A 22745-nucleotide genomic window follows, 5' to 3' on the forward strand; every position below is an offset into this window, starting at 1 on the left:
TGCTGCCTTGTTGTTTCTTATCCTGTATTTCTGTATTTGATGTTTCCTGCCTGCGGGCAGTATCTCGTACATAAGCTGCTACATTTCACTCCGTCCTTCCAGATCACGACTCTATCCTGATGATGCTATATTAACCTTTGTTTCTCGCACCCTGAACTAATATTTGTGCTTCTTACATCTGTAGTCTGATTGTTGAAGTATCTCAAGGCAGTTTCAAAGCCTTGCAGAAGGGAAGATGTGACACCTGTGGTTTCTCTTCTGCTTGTCAAAGGAAGTTAGCCATGGGATTTAATAAATCTCTTTTGGCTACTAGTTAAGATTATCTTGCAGGTGCTGCTAATTACTTTGTTCTGAATTGTTTTCCCCAGGAATGTGAAGTTAAACTGACTCATTTGGTCTCTAATATTCTTACCTATTGTTTTTTGTTGCTTTGTTTACTTGTTTGTTTTTTGTTTTTTTCAATTGTGAGCACACTTTCATTCACATTCTTTCTCTCTTTCTTCTCTTTCCCTGAAATCTTATCTGTCACTGCTATTATTTATGTTAATCACTGCTTGCATTTGACTCTCTTGGTGAAGACTGATGTCCTAAACATGACAGCCTTCTGGATGTCATCTCTCAGCAGAATTTCTCTGTGTTGACTAGGGTAGTGAAGTTTTTCTTGCTCTTAAGCTATAAACATATTGATAATAAAGATTTTTTTTTTGTTGCTAGCCATTTTTTAAATTTACATTATAGTTCTATAATTATTATTGTCTGTCATGTGCTCCGTGCCAGTGGATCTACCACAATGGGGAAACATCAATTTAAAAAGAGAGGAGCATGCTTTCAAATTTACAGTTACTGTGTGTCCCCATTTCAGATCCGCAGAAACCAGATTTTGTTTCACAAGTTGTTGATATACTGCGCAAAGCCCAGATGCTGGACCCAAGCTCTTCCAACCGTGGATTTAGGCCCAAGATATATTTCCACTGCTTGTTCCAGCAATAAAATGCAAAACTTTTAACAAACTCACTTTGTTATAATAAACAGTTGTGTGACTTCAGTGACCTAGGCAATTAACTGTAAAATGCCTCCCCTTACTGTTTTTGCTCTCCAGTCCCACGAGAGAACCAAGCCTTTGCACGTTCACCATTGCCACAGTAATGGTCCTAAAAGCTTAGTGTTGATGCTTGTTCAACAGAAGAGTTCTGGTTGTCCTGACCATGGTTTTAAGAGCTAGGAACAGAAAGATTTTGAAAATTTTAAGGATTATTATGTAGTCGGTTGTGCATGGTAAGAGGGGTGTGTGTAGCAATACATATCCGTATGTACAAATTTATGTAGTTGTCTTGGTCATTAGCAACCAGCAGGCACTCAAAGCTGCATCAAGCCCACGTTATGCTGGACGTCTCGCACAAAAGTAATGAAGATGACCTCTTTTTCCAAAGGGCTCTGTTCCAGCTTTTATTCCTAGGTGGTGAGATAAGACACGCCACAGCTGCAGCGTGACAAGGATGCTGAACAGAGCGGCTAATAGTGGCATCTGGGTGTGGAGGGAGCAGGGAGAGGCAGGTTGTGCGCAGAGCTGCACCTCCAGAGGGCTGAAACCCTGGGGGTTTCCTCCGGTGAGGCCACCTTACAGAGCACGGGGAGGTGGGGAGGCAGGACCTAACGTGGTAGGCAGGCATTATCCTCCCAGTGAAGGTGAATGAGAAGGATGCTACAATGGAAGAATGGGAAGGAGTTTTCTCAGTTGCCTCTTATTTATTATTACTGTTTGCAGAGTGTGCTTAATTGCCTGCAAACTTACATCTGTGCTGGTGAAGAAGGTGCCCAAAATAAAACACTATTTAGGGCTTAATACAACAATTAAGTAGGGAAGGCTTTTTTCCATTTGTCCTGATCACAAAATGGGTTTGTAGGCTTCTGTCTCCTTTTCTCCCATTTGCACTAATATCTCCAGCCCAATAAGACTTACAGGGATTTTGATGTTAATTTATTGGCAGCCCTTCCTATCCCATTCCTAATTAGAGATTAGTTTTAGCTAACTAATTCACTGAGCATATAGACACATGTAGCCAGGTACTCCTGGGGAGTTCTGATCTTGCCAGGGTTGGTGAACATCCACATGTAAACTGCGGGTTCTGCTGTTGCTCTGCACAGATGAGCAATCAGTGTTATGAGGTGCTGGAGAACCAGGGCTGGGGTGCTTTGAGAAGAAAGTAGGAAGCAGGCTACTTGGCTTTTTTTTTTCCCCTGTCCTTTGCAAGGAATCTCCCTCCGCTGTGGGATAATGAATAAGATGTAGTGGGAGTTTGGAACACTCAGGATCTCTTCCTCATTCCACTGAAAAAACTTCCAGTGTGCCTTGTTTGAATGTTTGAGTCTGCGTTGCAGGCACTTTTTATTGTTGGTTTAGTGTTTTACAATGTAGCAGGCCTTAATTGTACTGTTCAGAAGAAGCTGAATAGGCTTACGTGAGAAAATGCTGCTACTGGAAAGAAAATACGCCTTAATCTATTTACTTGGATTCAGACCTTAATTATTTTTTTCTCCTTAGCCAATACATGAGATTTTGTTTGTTTCTTTAATGTGACTTCCTTCCAAAGTTGTGTTATACTCTGTGCCAATACACTACAGAAATAATCACAGACTAGTGTCAGACCTGTTTTCTTTTTAAGGCTCTACAGTAAAATGAATGCTTAACTTTTCAGGTCTGGGCAGATTATCCAGCAGGATTCAAAAACTTTCTTTTAAAGTGTAAGACACAAATCCCACCGTTTATGTGTTCAGAAGATATTGACAAGTATTCTCTGAAATAACTTTTTGTTTCTGTCTGATTTACTTTCCTTCTTAGTAAACTTGGAACCCCCAATATATGCATGTGTGTATATAGATTTTTAATTTTTTTCTCTTACAAAAGAAAATATCTTTCGGGTGGGGGGCAGTGGTTATAAAGTAAAGGAGTGGGAGTGCTGCATGTTTTCCTCTCTCTTCCCCAGGCACTACAAGAAGTCATGGGCTCTGCTCTCAACTTCCCTGGACATGCAATAAAACCAGACTTCCTATTATCCTATGTAAATTAAATAACTAATCGTCACAACTTCCCATTTTCATACTTCCATAATTCTAGCATCCACACAGGTATAGTTGGACTCTGTACCTGCCCATCATATCAATGCTTTCAAGCTTGCATTTATGTCAAATGTTCAAAACATCTTTCTTTTCAGTGTTACCTTAACATTTTATTTGTTCTCTTTTTGTCTCCCTCGACCTCTGATCCTTTTGTTAGCTGACAGAAACTGTACTGTCACTCCGTGATCCCATAGAAGTGTTAAGCTGTTCTGGCTTGCGTGACTGGAAGCATCCTTCCCATAAACCAGATTTTTATATGTAGTACTAGTTTAACCGTGCAAGTTCACAGTTAGTGCAATAAAATGTATATTTAAAGCTTTATTGAGCAATTACGCATGTAGGAACAGTGGAGCCAGGACTCAGCAGTATAAACAGCCATTGTGCTTGCTCTGTCTTTAAAAGGATTAAAGTAAAAAATGTTTTTGTCCTCAGTACTTCTGCGTTTCTCTTCTCCAAATTAGGCATTGTTGTCATAAGAGTGGGAAATAAAAGACAGCTTGTATTTTCTGATTTTGAAGCCCCTTCTGAATCAATCAGTGGAAGCAGACGGGTGAAGGAATGAAAATACCATAATTACCCTGACTTTATTTTAGCGGAGGTACATGGTGAGGACCCCTTGGCTGGACATCTGCCCCCCACCTGGGGCTCTGTAGGGGAGGTGACCCTTCCCTGGGGTTCTGGTTTGCTAACAGCTGTGGGTGGGTGCCACAGATTGGTGGCAAACAAAGGGAAAAAATGAGCAGTGTAGGCTTGGGAGAACTGCGGTTACATAAAGGTGAACTATGAAACATTATTTCTGAAGTGTGTATTTTGAAGGGCTGTTACTGCAACACTTTTTATATAAATGAAAGGTACATTTGAATCGGAAGCAATTTGGTGTAGAAGCCTTCTAGTGACTCATCCCGAACCCGAAGGGAATGGAGCTAGTGCGGCACAGGGAGGTTTTTGAGCGCTTGCATGACATCTGCTTCAGACTGAAGTGAAATTTTCATCAGTTAATCTGAGACATTAGCACCTTCCTCAAACACCACTCGTATTACCATCCAGAGTGTGGTGCACTTTCCAGTTTGTGTATCCTCATCACTGTCGCAATTGCATCCAAACAGCAGTTAATTATTGGTAGTTTCCTGAACATTGTACAGGTTCTGCTCAGCTATTTCACTACCAATGCAGTAACGATGTATTTATCGAGTGCTTCAGTTCATGAGATGTCTAACATCTTGAGTTCTTAGGGCTTTGCAAAATTCTTTATCTGCTTTCTAGAACAAAATTTTTTCTTTGCTTAGTTTGAAGATTTGTAAAAACATTTAATGAATTGGGTTGAGAAAAGAGATTGCCGTGTAATTAGAAAACTTTGGCATTTTGCTCTTTTGTGTTCTTATGCAAGCTTAAAATTGCACTGTCATCTACAAAATTACTTTAATTTGTACAGCATTGTTGGAGTTGGAATAAGACTTATTCTTGATCTCATGCCTTATAGAAGGAAAACAGAGTAGCTTGGATTTGTGTGCAGGAACATTTTTGTATGAAACATTTGACTAATTTGAACAATGACTGCAAGAAAGTACCATGTCTTTTAAATAATCTGGTTCCTATTGTCCCTTTAAAATTATGGTGTGTACATCAAAGCTAAATGTCAATAGATAGAATTTTGTGATAACTTCTTCTACTTAGTATTCATGTTCCATGCTGTGACTTGCAATATGTGTCTTTGTTTCCTGTGGTCCTTATCACCCAACATCATAATAGCTAACATCAAAAATTTGCTGACCTGAAAGATTAAATACTGCCATGTTCCTTTTAAAAATTGTATAATGGAACATTGGTCTTGAGTTAATACTGAGATTACAGGGATTCATTTAATTGCTGCATATGCTTCATACTCAAATTTACAATATTCCATTAACTGGCTTCTGCTAGATTGCCATATTACAAAAAGAAAGTTATGTTAAAGAAAAAATTAGTTTAGTAGACTTCAAAAGTTGAACATTTGTCCTCTGTCCCTGCTTGTTCTTGGACATGCTGTGTTGTATTGGTTTTACCTGGTCTAAGAGGACAGGATGTATCTTCATATAAATCTGTTGTTGAAATTCGCTTAATAGTTCAGACCCATGTAACACCTTAAAACCCTGACCCACAGCTCCCAGGACTAACAATGACAGCATTTGTGCTTGGAGAACAAAAACCAGGCTCTGTATTTGGTAGAAATACATCTTCTCTGTGGGTCGGGAATAGGTTGGGCATCTGGGAAGCACGAGGAAACAGCTTGGCAAACAAGTGAACACAGTAAGGACAGCAAATAAACAACTCTTAGAATATCTTGCATAAATTTCTGTCCTTTTTGAGTTATGAGATTCAGCTTCTTGCTGTGGTAGTGGAGTTTTTTAATTGTTGCTGCCTTTTTCTACTCCATGTTGGTGTGTAACAGTGCTCTAGTGGACTGCATGTGTCTTTTGACATAAGCAGTTTGTTAGGAGTATTAATTGAAGAGCAAACACAAATCTGGTCTATTCTGTAGATTTTAGGCTGCCTCTAAAATGCTGATATTTTGGAAGAAGGCTGTGAATCTTTTGTGAGGAGACACTCCCCCCGCAATGCTCTTGTTTAGCTTCATTTTAATAGAATACCAGTAAATAGCCTGAAAATGCAAATATGGTGTTTGTGTTCTTGCTCATCTCTATAATTTGAGGAAGAACTCTTGACATTCTGGGTAGACCCCACCTACATATCACTATGTGCCAGAGCACTTGTTTACCAAAGCATGTTTGTTCACTCCCCCAGCCTCTGTTTGAAATTCTAGTAGAACGTGCTGTAGCTGGGATTCAGGAGACTGAATTAAGAAACATCCATACAGAATTACTACTTAGAAAGCTTTTTTTTCTTTTATACTTAGCTTCGGTATGGCTTCCTGCACAAACTGCTCAGATCTCCTGCAAACTCAGATACTTGACCCATTTTACAGAACTGTATTTATAAAATGAATTCCAAAGAGTCTTTGTTAAGAGCAAAATGCAGGTCTTACAGTGCTATCAGTTGAGAGGTTTTTAGCAACTTCTACTTTATGAGCTGTATTGGATAACTTCAGCTTCACAGTGTTTAACAGTGCAGTAGTTTATTACTGCCTTGTATGCACATCAGCTGAAACTAGTCCCAGACCATGTTAGCATATACCAGTAAGCCATATACCATATTTGACGTCAAGCTCATATGTTGCTATATATCCATAAAGCAGCCAGTTACCTTTGTCCTTTTGTTGTAATGTATTCAGCCTTGTAGGACTCGGTGATAAGTCACATCTAATGAACTTCTTTTCCCTCATATTCTTGGAACTCATGTAGATATTCCGTGCTCCCATGGTAAGCAAGCGGAGGTAGCTTGAGGCAGTATCTATTCTGTGTGTCTCTAAGATAACTGAAAACTAAGGTAAACTACGCTATCAGGAGTTTATCATTCCTGCTATTTATTATTCTGGTTCTGGTAGCTGAACTCATTTGCAGAGATGTCACTGGGGTACCGGCTCCAGACTGCACACTTGCAGTGAGTGAGGGCAGGTGCAAGGCAAAAAGAGACCTGGGCCCAGTGGGCAATGGATACTGGTGTGAGGGCACATGCCCTCAGTTAGTGGTGCCTCTCCTACCGACGTGGCCATAGTTTGGTGACATCTCCTCCAGCCATTGCACTGACAGGTGAGCAGGATGTGAACAGCAGGGTTCGGGTCAGAGTGTTCACTTCAAATGTCTTATGTGATGAGTAGTTTTTAGAAACTAAGCTTACATTGTTTGCTTGATGACAAAATACGTTGTTCAACTTGACCTAACTTGAAAAAGTATCCCAAAATGACTCATATGGCAATAATAATACATTTTGGTGTATGCATGAGGGAAATAGAGAACTTGAGGAGGATGAAGTGAGGAAAACAGAGATGCATATATTGAAAATGCAGATATGATATTTCACTGCCTGATACTGCTTTTTTATCTTGAAATTCCATCATGCATTTACGCAGTTTCTACCAAAAATTACTTGCCTATATCAAATTACCCAGGGGTTGTTAGTTACAACATAGTGTTATACAAAATGAATTATTTTTCCTAAATACATTTATGAAAATATGCAGAGGCTTCAAGTAATCACAAAATGTAAACAGGCAGAACTCTTAAAGGAAAAAAGGGTAACTCATGGCCTTGTTTTCATGTTTTCAATTTGTTTTCCATCTTTTAAAAGCCTGTCTAATGCTTGTGGCAGTAAATTGGTTTGCATGTGTGTGTGTTCTCTAATACTCATGTATTTAGTTAAAATGCAAAGCTGGTTATGGTGTTGATTATACATTGGTATCAAGCTGATGAGGGATGTCTGTGCCACGTCTGAGGTATACATAGCATTGCTACTGGAATGAATTGCTCAGCTTTCCTCCCCACCACCACCATGCTCCGTTTGGTACCTCCAGATCTTTATGCATCAGGTACTTCCCCATAATGAGGTGGTTGCCTGGTCCATAGTTTGTTCATAGTCGTTGCTTGAAACAGGTTCCTTCTCATTATAAAAGATCGTATGTGATGGAACCAAACGTGAAGTATAAGAACTACAGGCAGAAATCCCTGGTTTGTAAGAAAGCAGCTCAGAATATAGTGATCCCTGCATCTCAGGGAATGAAAATTCTTTGAAGTGGAGTAAAATCTAGGATGTGAAAGTGGCCTTTGTGAGAGGAAGGGGAGTTATCCCTTGGTAAAGTATCTGGTACTGTGTGAGGAACGAGGGCTATGCTTGGACTGAGGTGGAGTCTGCAAAACTTGCTATACATTTAATTTTCTCCAGAGATACCTCCTCTCTTCTGCCAGGACAGAACCTGAATTGTTTGCATTTGCTTTGGAGCTCTTGATACCCAGCAGACAAGTAAGAGTTAGCATTCAGCTCAGACTCTAGATGTTAAGAAGTCCCAAATAGGTCTGCTGAATGTTCAGAGTTCAGATACTGCTTCTAAGAAGGACCAGATCTATGTGCTGTAGCATTGACCAGTGTAAATATCAGCACACTTAAGACTGGGTGTGCCACTGGGCACACTCTTTAGTGGGACTTTTCCATGTGACTGAGAGTACTTGCTGTTTATTACAGTTATTTATGCCCAGAGAAACTCAGCTGTTGGCTTCATCATCTCAGCATGTAAATGCATTGCTGAATAGACTGAAAGCTTAATGTATTTTTAACAAAAAGCATAATTGCTCTGAAGAGCACTGGCAGGGAATCTTCATTTCCAAGATATGCAACAACATACTTGGCATACAAGTTCCTCTAGGTAGGGATAAACTCACCTTATTAATCTTCCAGCTTTATCAATTTTTCCTTAATTCTGTGTGGCACTGCTGCTTCTGGCACAATTCTTGTTTGTGTACTAGTGTTCATCTTAAGTATATGCTTGAATTGATTTAAACCAGTTTTCTTCTTTGCTTCTGTGAAGAATTTCTTTGATGTGGTGCTGCTGTCATTCTTCTGGTTCTTGTTACTCCTGCTCTGTGATGTTTGTGAAATGACACAATTTATTACAGTTTTTCTATAGTTTTCCATGATTTTGGTTCGTGTTGTTTGCTATACCAAGTGTGAGGCCGTGTAGTGTTGCATATCCTGGTTTTTATCTTCACAGCCTCTGTGCTCCAGGACATTCTTCTTGTAATACATGGATTGTCTTCTTTGTGTCTGGAGTACTGGAAAACTGTCAGTTCACTGTGCATGTTGTACAGGGGTGGAAGGCCCCCTCTTACTTGCCAAATTCTTTGGCTTTGCCAAGAGATAATACCGAATCTTTCAGTCGTACTTGCTTAGGTGACTTGTGGTAGTTTCGAGTGGGTCAGATGGTTGGTTTGTGAGAAGGGGTTGAAGTATATGTACGCAGCAAATTGGTCTTTTAAGTATTCCTTTCATTCCTTCAAACTGAAAGACCGTCTCTGTAATCCGAAGACATTTTGTAGTTGATCTAGTGTATAAAAACAAAGTAGGGAAAAGAAAAAAATTCCCCCACGCAGCTCATGTAAAACTGAACCATTATTCAGACTTGTCTAATAAGCACAGGCATGCAACTATGAAAATGAGTTAAATGAAAGCTATTAATATGCATACATGGATTAAGTGTTACAAAACCAGCTTTGGTAAAGAACAGTTACCTGGTGACACTGTTGCTTGCACGTGCACTGTGAGGTTTAAATCTTGTCCAGCTGGTGTTTCTTCCACAGTTTTAACTCTCAGGCTTTCAGCTAGATCACTTTCCCAGCGCAGGCCTTCTCTTACTTGATTTTGTCCTTGGTAGCCTGTGTTTTCTGGTAATCTTATGTGTCCAAGGAGTCTACCAGAAGACTGTTTTCTCCAGTACATGACTCGTGGGTGTGACACTTTGCAGTGCTGAACGCCTGGTCCCAACCGGACCATTCCCAATCCTCTTCCAAGTCCTGTTCCTAAGCGGACAGTGGGGTATGAACATGGATTAATTAGCCTCCAAATGAGAGGCTAGGAAGCAGGGTGAGAGTAATTGATTGAAAAGGGTGGGTGCATATTTGTCTTCTTACTTTTGATGGGGTCTTTGTGGCTGCCAGAATCCCAGGTGTTAGACGGTATTTGCCCGGAGTTACTGTGTCTGCATCATTCCAAGGCCCATCTATTGCATCTTTCCAAATGGTGATCTCCTCAGGCTGCTCAGTGCTGTGTAGGTGGATACAACCCGCTTGGAGTCAGGTTCTTCGATTAAAACAATTGGCACCTGCAAAGTTAACTACAATGGCCTTCAGTTGTTTCCTGAGCGAAGTCTAAATTTAGGGCTTTATAGGCTAAAGGCTAACAATAATTATTTAAAAGATCACTTCATATATATTGCAGTGTCACATTAATGCCTTTTGGAGGGTTTTATTATAAACAGACATGCATTGGGATTAACTGGAGTTGTAGGTTATGCGAGTTACTACCACAGAAGAGTTTTAGATTCGAAACACCATCTCATCTCAGTGCACAAACCTGATGACACTATTAATAGTCCTTTCTGGGGCAAGGAGTTTGTGTTGTTCCTGAGCATGAGGAGTAGGATAGAAAGCTTGGTGTTAATAGGCTAAGATACTCGAAGATGCAGGAACTAAAACGGAAAGCTGTGGTGTTGGTGTTTGAGGCTGACAGCAAGGTAATTATTTCCAGGTGTCTCTCAATTGACCCACCATGGTTTAGCAGTAACTAAAAACATTGGATTATGCTTGTCAAGAGGTTTGGGCCATGCTTGTTATGTGAATATTTGAATATATACTGAGGTATCACAGAATACACATACAGAACAGTGTTCACTAGCAAAGCTCCTGGCTATGTTTAAACAAGTCACCTGAATTCATGCTTGTCTTTGTCTTACAATGTTTTTTATGCTGTATTTTTTGTTTGTAGAGTTCTCTTGATCTTGCAAAATTAGATACTTGATCTTTTGTCAGGGACAAGGTTTTCATACTAATTTAAGGACATTTTCAGTCAAAACAGAACCTAACAGCTCACATTATTGCTTTCTGCTCATACTGGCTTGGAGAAACATCTTAAAAGGTACCCTGCATTTCTGTGACCTCTTGTATTTGCAATGGGTTGAAATGGGTCCTTCATTTCTCTACCCTTTTTTCTTCTTTTCCACCCCCACCACTCAGTATTCCTTAGCAAATACCAAATAGTTGGGATGACAGCGCAGTACACGGATTTGTAACATTCTTTAGAAAAAGTACTGCAAAACAGTGGAAGCAAGATTCTTTGTGTGTATTACTTGCCCAGGAAACATAAATGGGGAATGCAGGGGAGTTCCCAGGGACAAAAATGTCAGAACAAATGCTGACCTTTAACTTTACTTAAAAGGCAAGTTGAGTTGTGTGTGTTTCTGTGTGTGCTACGCAGTTAACCACCAGGTATGCACATTGACATTAGAATATTAGCCTTTAAAAGCTCATTGAGCAAATCTGTAAATTAAGATTTATTTAAATTTTAGAACTTTAACAGTGTTTTGCATAGTATGCAGGCAGATTAACATGCTGTGGAATTAATTTAAGGATTGTGCTGCTCTCCATGTTGCTGCTCTCTAGTTACTTAAGATTGAATACAGCTCCAGAATAGTGAGAGGAACAGCATAAAATTAAGCATTTGACAGCCCAGTTTTCAGGGAGTCTTTAACGGTGAGGATGGACAAATAGCCACTTTTTAGTCAAAGGTTTAGGGGTTAGACTGTGTGTCCAGGTAGACAAAGCTAAATTATTTGTAGGCCTGGGTCATCTCAGCTTTCCTGGGTTGAGGCCCTTCTACTCACTGTAAATGAGTCTAGTGGCTCCGCTCAACTGATTTGCTGACAAGTGAATGATTAACTAAAACTATCAACCAGACAGAAGGTGAACACTGATAAACAACTGTAAAGTAAATTAACTCTTGAATACAGATTACATGATTAAATTATTTGCCCATGTTATTCTAACTGACTGAAGTTCAAAAGCGTTCTGCTCTGGGGTTCACAAGAAGTGCTAACAAAGTTTCCTTAAAACCTCTCTGTGAATGTAAGCCAAATACCTTCTCTGATCTGAACATGCCAGAGAAGGCTGTTGCTACCATGCGGAATCTCTGGATTGTGCAGTGCCTACCCAGAAATACGAAACTCCAGAATCAGGAAGGGATGGGAAAATTCCTAATTTCTTCCTGCGTGGACTCTAAAGCGGAAGCTTGTGATCCAATTGACTTGTAGCTTGTGTGTACACAGTTGCAACACCCTAATCCGAACACTGACCTCTTTTAAGTAACGCCAGGCTGCTTCTCTGGTTTTTGGAGAGCGCTTGGATGAGTGTCAGTGTCTGACACATGAGTGTAGCACGATGCAGGAATCCTCCATCAGCAGGAACAGGATCTCTAGGATCACCGCTTGACAGATACTTGCCAATACCTGTGACTGAGGAAGCGAGCATCGTCATGTCTCGTCAGGCCCAAACACAAGTCGTGTAAAGACACGCTCCCGGAACATGGGGCTTCTCCAAAATCAATTTCCTGAAAGCCTGCGGGGTTTTGGGGCACTGTGGTGTTACATCAGTTAAGACAGTGGAATGGCCCACAGTGTTTTCACACTTGCTCATTCTTTACACTGCAGTTGAAAACCAGAGAATAATTTCAGGTGTTAATATTTATATGGGGGAAGCTAAAATGGCATCAGCTTTTACCCCACCCTCAGCGTTAACCATTTGCATTAGATATTCTTTGCCTCTCAAGCCTTGTGTGGATGATGAACACACACGTTTAGAGACCACAGCAGATCCTCAAGAAACACAAGGGTTGTAACTTCATGGCTGTTGTGGTTTGTTCTGTTGAACTCAATCTATGGTAACTCCTGCCTGCCCTGCACTTCTACATCTAGTTAACAAAATAAAGCAGAAGTGATACTGCCATTGAAAAAGCTTTTTTTTTTTTTTTTTTTTTCTGGAATTTGTATTTTTGGAACTGTTTCTGGCTTCCATCTGCTCAGGAAAAACTTACCACGTTACGCTTTAAGAGGTCTAGTTGGATTTTAACTGGGATATTGAAACTTACCCTCTAATTTCAGCGGGTGCAGATATAGTCCCCTGAATAGATACAAGTCTATCTCAGTTTTCTGCATCATTCCTTCTGCATGTACAGAAGGGGGGAAGCTCTCATTGCAGCAGCTGGTTGGCTTAATGACAGGCTTCCCCGTGGATCGCAGACACCCTAAGTGCACTGAAGAGTTAAACTGAAACCTCTCTTATGCAAAATTATATTTTTAATTATTATTTTTACCAGAGTGGCAGCTTCACCGCGGATTTTCTGTGGGGAGGTGGGAGCACCCCCGGGGGAGGGGGCTAAATAGGGTGGGGGGTACAGCTCGCCTCCCGGCGCGGGCCTGCAGCCCGGGGCAAGCCGGAGCGTGGGCCCCGCAGAGGGCCCCCAGGCAGCGCTGGCTGGCGGGCGGGCAGCCTGGGCCGCACCGCGCCACGCCCGGGCCGCAGCCTGGCGCCGTGAGGGCGGCCGGGCGCTGGCCGCGTCCGTGGGTGGGCCGGAGCGGCCCGGCCCGCTCAGCCCCGCACGCCACCCGCGGCCGGGCCCCGCGCGCGCCCTCCCCGGGAGGGGGCGAACGGGGGTTAACGCGGCTCGCGCTCCGCTCTCCTGCCCCCTGCGGAGCGGCGGGCGCACGTGCGGGGTGCGTGGGCGGGTGGGCGGAGGGACGCGGCGGCGGGGGGTGGGGGGGCCGCGTGCGCGGCCGTTGGCGCCGGGCGCTGCCGTGAGGCGCGGGCGCTGCCGGGCGCCCTTCCCGCGGCGCCGCTCGGCCTCCTCCCCGCGGTGAGAGCCGCGGCGCGCTGCCGGGCGGGACGCGGCCGCGCGGGGGAGCGGCGGCGGCGGCGGCGGCAGCGGACCGGGAATGTGGGAAACGTGCAACTTCATAGAAATCAGGGTGCCGAGAAATCGCTGTCCGGGCGGGGGGAGCGGCTCGGGTTCGTCCCCGAGCTGCGGGAAGGGAGCGGGGCTGCCGTTGTCGCTGTCGCGGTGGGTGGGTGCGGGTCCGGCGGTGGGCGAGGGGCCGCGCCTGAGGGCGGATCCGCACCGGTCTCGCTCGGGCTCCTGGTGTTTGCAGCCGGGGGTTCGGAAGAGCGCAGCGGACCGGAGGGGGAATAGCACTGAGGGCTTGTCCTGAAAAACTAAAGCTTTTTAGGCAATGCTGTCTTGCAGGGATTCAGGTACCCTTGAGGAATTTAGTTTTGTGGAGGTTAATTAAAAGGTAGTTGCGTTAATGCTAAAGCTGTTCTGACAGCTCGTCTTTTTTTTTTTTTTAATATTTATGTGGATTTTTCTCCTCTAGCAACTCTTAAAGGTGTAACTGTTTTTCTTCTAGACATGCAGTAATTTTGCAGTATGGAATTTTCATTTCTTATTCCCCTTTAAACTTCAGATACATTTCTGTGCCGGTACTTCATTTCAACACAGTAATGTCACTTGAATACCGTTGTGGTTCTTCCAATTACTTGGCACTGAAGATGACTGTGAATATCACTTGCTGCTGTATTCTTGTAGCTGAGGTTTCTTTATAACTTCTTTCACACATATATTAAGTGTGTTTATAGATTCATGCAGAATGAATGTCTAAATATAGCTCTGATTGTTTTATTTTTTTAGCCTTCAATGACCGTAATATGAGTTAATGATAAAAAAGAAAGGTGTGTATGGAGGAGCGTTTTCCTGAAGGCTGTAATATACTTTAGATTTCAGGAAAAAATGTTACTAGCTGTTGGAAAGCATTTTGGAAAGTTCACTGTTAATATTGTTAAGGTAGTGTTCATGCATGGTATTTTTAATAAATCTAGAAAATAGACCTATTTCTAAAAGATATTTTGAGATACTCGTTTAGGTCAGAAATACAGCATGTTTAACTTGCACATGTTGGTGAGAAGTACCGGTTGTTTTAACAGTTTTGTTAAATTGTTTTGACAATTTTGAAGTTGAAGAAGTAGTCACTAGTGGTTACGTGATGATGATGAATTGTGTTGAATTGCTTTCCAATCTTAATTCCCACCTTTGATTGTAAATTACAGCCTCACCACATCTGACACTATTGCACCAAATTCTGTTATACATGTATAAACAACTGTTCTCTGAATTCTTACAGAATTGAAACACCTTATTCTCTGTGCAACACTGAAATATGTGAGAGGTCAGTGTATGCTCTTACCTGCAGGAATTTGTAAAGTATCCTTGAAGAACAGATGTAAAGTACTAGCTGTTGTTGCACTACTGTAGCATGAGGAATCAAGTAGTGGTGAATTGGGCATACAATTTGGATATTGTTAAAGGCTCTTTATCTTACTTGCATTTTATATTCCACTATTTAGGTTGTGGCCTTTACATTACCCAACAGCTTTATGGTTCTTAGGCAGACACAAATTCTTCAGAGCACAGACTTCAAATGTGTGTTTTCTGGATTATGAAGTGTTGCTTGGACTTACATGTTGAATTATTTTAAAATCCAGATATATTCCATTGTATGGATTTTACCCTTTTGCCAGCTATAGTACATAAAATCTAGTAATTTTCTCCATGGTTGATGCATTAGCAATAACATAAATTTTAAACAGATAAGAATTCTCCTGTGTTTATGTAGTAAAACAGAGGGAGAACAGTTGGTGACTTTTGTTTTAAAATAATGTAAAAAAATGGGCAGTATATCTGGAATAGAAATGAGGGGCCCTCTTGCTTAATCTTGATTAAGAGGGGCAAAATGAAGCTGGGACTGTGCGCTTTGTGTTTACTGAAGCCTGACTGCCCTCTTATGTAGAATTGACTATGTTACAAGTGGCTGGTATCAGTGTCTGTTAAGACCTTTTGAAAGTAGCTCACAGCGCTGTTGCTAGAAATTTTGATCTGTGCTGTCCTTAAGAATCTACGTTTAACTGAAATGGGACCAGGTGTGTAGGAAATACAGGTAGCAAGTGCAATGCAAGCTTGATTGATTTTTATTTATTTATTTATTTATTTATTTATTTTTCTTTTATGTACTGTGCTGTTTGTGTAAGTTTTAGCATCTGAGGCATGTAGTGACCTTTTTGGATACTATGGACACAAGCTGAAGATGAAATTATTATGGACCTGTGTTCAGGATTAAAAGGCAACTGCATTTTATTGGCGGTATTTGTTCTTTAGACCGATTTTATTACTTGGGGTATGCTTACCACAGCAAAGAACCTGTATTCTGTCATGCAGAGAACATAAATACAAATAGATCCAGTCCAAACCATGAATCTTGTTATATGCCAGTTGGAGTAATTTAGTGGAGCTTATTTTGGGAGGTGGGGCAGAAGGGATGTTCTTGGGTGCAGTGGAATCGTGGGAAGTAAATGTTTGCCTGACCTCTCCAAAGTGAATTTGATAGAGACAAAAAAAAAAAGAGGAGTTAGTTATTTCTTTGCCTTGACTGCATTTGCACTTTACCTGCTATATTTTTCTACAAGTAGAAAGAATCAGATGAATTAGACTTCGTCCACATTACCGCAGAGTAGTTGTTTGCTTTCCATAGTGGTGCTACTAGAGATTTTAAAAAATGCAATGTAGTGGGTGGATCTATCAACAGGGAGCAGGCTTTTTCCTTTATACAAATAGCTGAATTCTCAATTCTCCTCTCAAATTGTGGTTAGAAGTGGTATAGAGATAAGCCAAGGATTGGCCAGAGTATTTTGGTTAGTGCTCTCATTTCAGCTGTATTATTTCTAGAGGTCTATGCTGGTGTTTAGTGTTCTTGTATTAAAAATCATATGTATGTGGTATTCAAAAGGATGGCCTGTGTGAAACCTGTTTTCTTCACAGCTTAGTTACTCAACAGCTTCTGGCCATCAGTCTCTCCTCGCAGATTAGCAATCTGTGTTTTGCGTTGACTCTGAAGCACGTGATTTCTGCGGTCTCTGGCTCTCCTCATCCTGTATTTCTGTTGCACTGGATTCCGAACATCTTGTCTCCCATTTCCCCTGTGTCAGCTGCTTGTCTGGTAAGAAGAGAGTGGGACTCTCCGTTTCATCATACAGTGGTTGAGAAAAAGTTGACTTTCGGGGCTTTCAGAAAGATTGTGTAATATCCAGTGATATGTTGAGTCATTATCAGGATATTTGTGGGGAGGACAGAGGAAGTGTTGGAAAGTATGCCAAAGATGATACTTTCTCTAGAGTAAGAGGAAATAATGTTTATAGCAAATAATAGGACTGTGTCCTGCATCTTCCTTTTTGTTTCTGAATATGTAGGTTGCTTCCATAATTAGAATCATGTTCAGGTGGGATTTTCAGCAGCTGGTTTTACTGGTGACTCAGTCCTGGAGTAAGTCTTTCTAGGCAGGTGATTAGTGCATAGGGAAACGCCTGTTCTGTTCCAATGAGTGAGTATGGATCCTGGTGATTCTTCAAGTGTGCTTGCAGGTAGACTGTCTTTTTTTTGGGTTTTTTGACTGTTCTTGACTCCACTTCACTTGTATTACTCAAAGAGTTATTGCCATGCTCTTACTTCACCAGAGCCAAAGGTCGGCCTGAAATTTGACATTGTTGTGGCTTCCTGCAGGAAACTGTGAAAATACTGCTTGCTTTTTGACAGCCACTGTGAAGAGAGTGCACAGTGTGGCTGTTGGTAGGGTTGAAACTTTGCCAGAAAGATGCCTGATTTCTGTTCTCTTCTGATGCAGGTGTGCCTTCTGTTCCAGGCTTAGATACTGTAGCAACTTAAGAGTTCTAGCTGTTTCTGGGTAGCACTAGTCTCAGTGTCAGCCTGTCTTACATTATCTACATGCTCTTTCACTAGTGCCCAAGTATGATTTTAAGGGGATTTATTTTGCTGTCCAGTTTTCTGAAGTTCTTTTCCTTTCTGCCAGTTAACAAAGTTGAGGCTATGGGATACTTGTTCTTAGTTACAGGAAAAGCTATAGCCAGAGACAAAGAGTTCTCAGCTGACAGTGTCTGTTGAATTAACTCATATCTGGAAACACTCAAGACACTGCAGTTCTCACTTTTGAAGCTGTACATGAAAATACATTTCTACTGTTTGCTCTCTGTTATTGCTTCATGTAGTTACCACAGCATTAGTAGTTTTACCTGCTACTGAAACTACAGCTGAGTTCCTAAACAACAGCATGGCAAAGATTAAGGCAAATCTATCCCTATTTCTACAGTCAAGCCTACAAACCAGATGTAAGAAGCTCTCAAGAGCTGATAAGCTCTTGGCAAATAGAAATTGAAAGAAAGCTCTGATCCTCTAGAGCTTAGTGGCAAACTGAAAATGCATTTCTTCCGAGTTTGGCAGTTCAGCTTAGTATTAGTGACCCGCACAATTCGGAGGACATGCCTCAGAGAAAGAAAATAATCACAGCTAGTGATCTTCTAGGCCGCTTGAAGGAAGAAATCTGAACCTTGCAGTTTCTGCTTCTCAGATGATTTATTCTTCTTTTCCCCAGTATGATGAATAAACTCTTCCTGAATTAATCTGGGTGACATTTCCTTCTTTTGTTTTCTGTAGATTTTTCACCTTTAGATCTGGAGTAAAGCTCAGTCTTCCAAGTGATATTCTTTGGGCTACAGCTTTTAATCTGTACTGCTTCTGTACTGGTATTTAAAACTAGGACAGCAAGGATAAAAAGTGAAAGGGATGAGAGAAGTACAGGCTATATTGTGAGAATGACAGCAAGTATGTTATGAACCTTTGTAATGAACGTCAGTTTATGAGAGAGGCAGTGAGTGATATTAGTCAGTGAACACCTAATCCATTTTAAAGCTTTATTTGTTTTTCTGTGATGAGCAGGAAGACAGATAAACACAGGGACTTGTGCTCATTTCCTGGTGCTGGACCTGAAGTGGCTAAAGATTGACATAAGTGCTTAGTAAAGTCTAAGCTTAGTGAAACACTTACTGAAAGTGGTGCCTATTGACTATTTTAGTGGACCTCTTATGATGGAGAAGAGCACAGTTAACCTTTAGAGCTTAATTTTGGTATGTGGTTGAAGAACAGTTTTAATCCTAGGCCATTATAAAATTGTGGAATACGGGAACTGTGCCTTGTTGTAATAAAGCTTTTAACAGTGGCTTGCCAAAGGAAAAGAAACTGATTTGAAACTCAAAGTCTGTGTAACTGGCTTGGATGAGCTGTGTTGTAGTAAAATAAAGGCGGGGGGGAGCTTAATCCTGCTGAACCCTGTAATTACCTAATCAGTGCAGTAGGGAACAATCAAACTAAGGTAAATGCAGATGTAACTGAAAATAATTATCTGAGTATGTTGCAGTATGGGTGATCTGTCACTTAGCTGTGATTACAGTGATTTCAACCACTCCTTTTTATTTGAGGTCACCAGATAGATCTTTGAAAATTACATGATTTTAAATGGCTACAGGAGGATTAATAACATGAAGTTTGAACCAGAGAGATGATCTGGCTTTTGAGAACAAAAAACATAGTCAACTGACTGACTGAGACTAGTCAGCTATCAAGAACAAATCTTTGCACAGGATTCCAGGGGCTTTGGCCTTCTTGCCAACATAAATATGGGTGTCTCTCTAATAGCAGAATTGCATTGGATTAGTTTTTGCTTTTTGGAAATTTGTAAAATGAAATATAGACTTCACTTTTATACTTCCTTGTTTTAAGAAAATAGGGAGTTAAATGTTGAACTGAGTATTCCTTTTTCCTCTTGCTGTTTTGAAAAGAACTCAGGTCTCTACTTTCTAAAAGATTTTTCTCATGTTTGTAAGTTGGTCAGACATATAGTGTTCTAAAAGCTGAGCTGCATTCACTAAAACACTTCAAATGGCCGTGCAGGCATGAACAGAGGGTTGTAGCTGTGTAGCATTAATTTCAGCTGCTCTTAGGCAGTGCTGAAGTTCCTGTTGTTTGCAGTGGTGTCCAGTCAACAATTTGCTTGTGCTCAAGGCACATGTGGAGAATACTGTCCTTTAGGGAGGGAAGGGGCATGTACTTAATAATAAGTTTTCTGCCTTTTGGTGGCTTTATACTCTCTCTTGCCTTGTGCTCTTCTCAAGTTCTGCTGGGAATCTAGCTGTTCTACTGAAGGGAATGCACAACCTTACTGTTCTGCTAAACACAAAGTGTGTCAAATATGGGGGAAGAGAAGGTAAATATTCCAACAGACACATGATGCTACCTGTGTCCCTTTCTAAAATTCACACAAATTTTTTTTTTCTCATGTCATCTTTTATCTCTGATGTGATAATATGCTCAGCATGTTCTGACAAATCTGAAATGCCCTCTGGTAAAGACTCATGCAGTTGAAAAATGTTGGTTTTGAAATAAACTGTTCTGAATGTACATGTTAGTGGCTTTTATCAGATGTCTCATACCAGGTTGTCATCTTTAATTATTTCTCTGCGTTCTATCTTTTTTCTTTCAACATATTGTCTGTAGTGGGCCCAAATCTGTTTCCAGTATGTCTGTGCAACTTTGTTTTTTCTTTTGAGTGCACTTGTGTACTTAGAGAATGCGAGTGATTTCAGTGAAACAAAAAGGAGCACAAGCATGAAATGGTTTGCTAAGTAATAATTATTATGGCTGTATATATGCACATTAAGTGCATTTTCAGCCAGGAACAGTTTTTATCACGTAGGTTTTAGCACAGTGAGTTAAATATTGCCCATACTTAATTTTCCTTTTATGTTCATTTTAAGCTTACGGGATGGAATTTACATTTTCTCAAGAGAAGCTGCGTATCTTGGATCAATACTGTTGAAGATATCTTCTGATTGCAACACCTGAAGCAGGGTCCTGTAACAAATTTGTCAAAAAACCACATACAATGGATCTCAAAGAAAGCTGCCCAAGTGTTAGCATTCCCAGCTCTGATGAACACAGAGAGAAGAAAAAACGGTTTACTGTAAGTATGTAAGGTGTAAGCACTGTAAGCAAGTGCATAGGCTATTAGTGCCTAGAAGTGCTACTTTTTTTTTTTTTTAACTAGTAAACTTGTATTATTTTCAACAGGTTTATGGAAATCTGTTCACAGTACTGGCCATAGTCCAGTGTTAGAAGTTGTGAATGTTTTACATGTTGAACCATTTACTTCTGAAAAAACAATTTGGCTTTACAAATTTGTGGTATTTTTATCCCCAAATAGCAGCATTTTCTCATATAAAATACCTAACTGTCCGAATGTAGGGATAACATTTTGGTACCAAATCACATTAGCAGCTGGCATCCTACATGATTTTTTTGTGAAAACATTTGTTTTGTAAAGGAGTAAAGTGTGGCTTTGGTTTTGATGGTTGTTTTGGTGAAGTGTCCAGTTTATTCATAGATATCCTATTAGACTTCTATAAATTTTTGTGTAAAAGAAACAAAAATATAAACCATCAAAGTTTTTAAAGACATTTTTTTGTCTTCTGTCCTGTTTTCTGATTCTAATGCCTATGTGTTTTTTTCTTATTCTGTTCCCATTTCCACTCCTTGTCATTTCTCTCCCTCTTCCTTTTTTGGCCTTCCAATTTGACTTGTTTTTTGGAAGTAAAGTCTTCCCGTTCTGTGGAGAAACTCTTGAATTGCATATTGAAAAATCAAGTTGTGTGGCATGGATTTTTTTGTTTTGCTTATATGTATGGTAGGTTTTAAAGACAGCATCATAATACTTCCTTTAAAAAGCTCGAACTATTTCATTGCTCTTGTGCAATTTCCTCTAAGCTTTTTTTTCCTTGAGTGAATTAGTCATTCTTCAGATGTGGAATGTAAACATCCTTGAACTGAATTGCTGTCTGAAGAATACAACAAAACAAAGATTTACTTTGAGTTATATATCTCTCCTCTTCACCTCTCTTCCTCAGAGATGAATAATGTTGTTTGATTCTACAAGTATATCAAGATGTAATTTGAGGAGGGAGTGTGCTGGTAAAGGAAGCAAGCTAATGAGAACTTTACTTAAAACTGCTGCATGCATGTGAAACTCAAATGAGCAGGAAAAACTTCATGAAAGTCTAAACCTGAGTAAAACAGATTTGTTCTATCATCTCAGTGTTTCCAGTCCTGTTGTTAAAATGTGCCGGTGTGGTACATTTGTGGTACATACTAGTGTTGTCATCTTACATAAAGATCTGTGTGACTACCATAGTAACCTGAAGGTACTTTCTTTGGATATGCCCTTTAGAAAGCTGTACAAGCAAGAGTAGGAAACTTCAGAAGCTGAGGATTGAGTTGGGAGAGGAAGGGATCCAATCCAGCTTGCACTCCATGGAGGTGCACTTTGTCTTGGCAGCTTCTGCTTTCTGCAGAAGGGAATAATTAGCAGCTTGACAAGAACTACTCTTCACAACCAAGCTCTTGAGTATTATTGCGTATATTTTAGGATCTGATAACAGCAGTGAGGGTCATACTATACTTGATGGTAGGAACTGTGAATTCTGGCTTGTGTGTCTGTTAGTGCTTTTACTGTGTATGCTCTTTCGTAGCTGCATTGTAATGACTAGAGCCCATTAGTACTGCTTTTGGAGGGGAGTGAGAGAGGTGCAGGGAGAAACAGTTATTAACAAATTTGTGTTAGGCATAGCTGTTTCTGATGGCAATGTTACTGCTGTTTCTGTAGACTGCAGTTAGAACATTAGGGTGAAAGGAAAGGTTAAAGTGATAAAGGCTGGGAAGGACTTCAGGTGACTATTTTGTGTAATCTTCACCTTACTGTTGCTTGCAGTATGTATCACTACTGCTTCTGAGAATATTCTAGAATCTTAATGGTCTGAATAGAAATGATGAATTCCAGCTCAAATCTCACAGTGGCTCACTTAATGCTGGCATGGAAACAAGACAAGTATGTACAACTTAGATTTTATTAGCTCTCTTTTTCTCTCACACTTGCCCCAATGAAGCATTTTTAAAAATAATCATGTCTTTGTGCAGTCCTCATTCTGGTAATGAGTCCAGCTTTTCAGTTTTGTCTTTGGAAATGATCTCTGCATTCCTACTGAGCATTTTCATAACCTTTTATTGAATATTTGTTTTGGTTTTGTTAGATACTGTGTACATTTGATATATTTACCACCAGTATTTTTTTCATGACAAATAATTTCATGTTTGAATTTTTCAGGTGTTCTGACAGGGAAGCTTTTTTACTTCCACTTAATTTGTGGTAACCA

At 40.5% G+C, this 22745-nt stretch overlaps 1 protein-coding gene across 9 annotated transcripts in view; it reads left to right on the plus strand.

The window, feature by feature from the left end:
* The window catches only part of SGK3 (serum/glucocorticoid regulated kinase family member 3), a 60089-nt gene that overhangs the window by 9803 nt on the left and 27541 nt on the right, over positions 1-22745 (plus strand). For 2 of the 9 annotated variants that reach the window (XM_065053709.1, XM_065053714.1), the window contains exon 2: positions 20298-20503. In XM_065053709.1, coding sequence (XP_064909781.1) covers positions 20426-20503 — 78 coding nt within the window. In that variant the 5' untranslated portion in view covers positions 20298-20425. Of the gene's footprint in view, positions 1-13145; positions 13304-13323; positions 13444-13489; positions 13556-14833; positions 16634-20297; positions 20504-22745 lie in introns of those variants that run through there. The other 7 variants (XM_065053711.1, XM_065053708.1, XM_065053707.1 and 4 more) reach the window with 7 other exon arrangements.

Source organism: Columba livia, chromosome 2 (assembly GCF_036013475.1).
Source record: "Columba livia isolate bColLiv1 breed racing homer chromosome 2, bColLiv1.pat.W.v2, whole genome shotgun sequence".
Lineage (NCBI taxonomy): Eukaryota > Metazoa > Chordata > Aves > Columbiformes > Columbidae > Columba > Columba livia.